General features: G+C 56.9%; 1 protein-coding gene across 1 annotated transcript; it reads left to right on the top strand.

The window, feature by feature from the left end:
• Positions 1 to 112: 112 nt before the first annotated feature.
• On the top strand, positions 113 to 806 carry VOLCADRAFT_71553 (uncharacterized protein; the record flags this gene model as incomplete). The annotated part of the gene is made up of 2 exons (XM_002959627.1): positions 113 to 231; positions 458 to 806. Coding segments are annotated over 2 exons (468 nt in total), but the record flags the coding sequence as incomplete, so codon positions are not given.
• Positions 807 to 1,078: the final 272 nt, after the last annotated feature.

The following is a 1,078-nucleotide window of genomic DNA, read 5'->3' on the forward strand; positions in this document are numbered from 1 at the left end:
CGCAGCGTTGTGTCGTGATGGCGTTGGTCTGTAGCGCACCAGGACCCCCCTCCTGCCCGAGCAGCTCTCCCGTCGTCATCTCCTCGCCCTGTCAGATCCCAAGCGGCCCCTGATTGGTGACGATGAGCACGTGTGGAGCGACAACGGTGTGTTCAACATCGAGGGCGGCTGCTACGCTAAGTGCATCGGCCTCACCGAGGAGCGGGAGCCCGAGATCTGGAAGGCCATCAAGTGAGCAGCAAACGATTAAGTATTTACTGTGGAATCCGAATCCCCTAACATTCCAATCCACAGATAATAAAGTACATTTACCACTTCAACGCTGATTTCAGTTTGAAGGGCTTTAGTTTAATGATAACGTGTGACGTATGATGGACGCGTTAGGTTTCGGGGTCGCATTAACGGGGGCCATATCCGTCGGAAAATTTCTACAGCAACTATGCGATACCCTCTCCAGGTTCGGCACCGTGCTTGAGAACGTGGAGATTGACCCCGCCACCCGCGAGGTGGACTACGAGTCGCAGAAATTCACGGAGAACACCCGGGCTTCCTACCCCATCGAGTACATGGCCAATGCGCGCATCCCCTGCGTTGGCGGCCACCCCAAGAACGTCATCCTGCTCGCATGTGACGCCTTCGGTGTCCTGCCCCCCGTGAGCCGCCTGACGCTAGAGCAGGCCATGTACCACTTCATCAGCGGATACACAGCCAAGGTCGCCGGCACGGAAGTGGGCGTGACGGAGCCACAGGCTACCTTCAGCGCCTGCTTCGGCTCGGCATTCCTCATGCTTCACCCGTACAAGTGAGTGCAGGGTAGCACTGCACCAACGTCAGTCCTTAGCGCATCTCTCGGATCTGTCTCAGCTTTCCGAAACCGTCACTCTGGGGCCGCTCCTTAGTCGTCTCTGAGGCTCAGGCTCAGTTATTTGAGGCTCCAGAGGGATCCCTTACGGGTGGTCCACGTGTTACTACAAGTTACAAGTTACAAGTGCCGCACGAGTGCGGGGGGGTCCGTCAAAGCCGGGAGGCCATGGACTATATATATTGAAAGTTGATTACACCGTACGACCGACGGCGG

The sequence above is a fragment of the Volvox carteri genome (genome assembly GCF_000143455.1).
Source record: "Volvox carteri f. nagariensis unplaced genomic scaffold VOLCAscaffold_446, whole genome shotgun sequence".
In the NCBI taxonomy this organism is placed as follows: Eukaryota; Viridiplantae; Chlorophyta; class Chlorophyceae; order Chlamydomonadales; family Volvocaceae; genus Volvox; species Volvox carteri.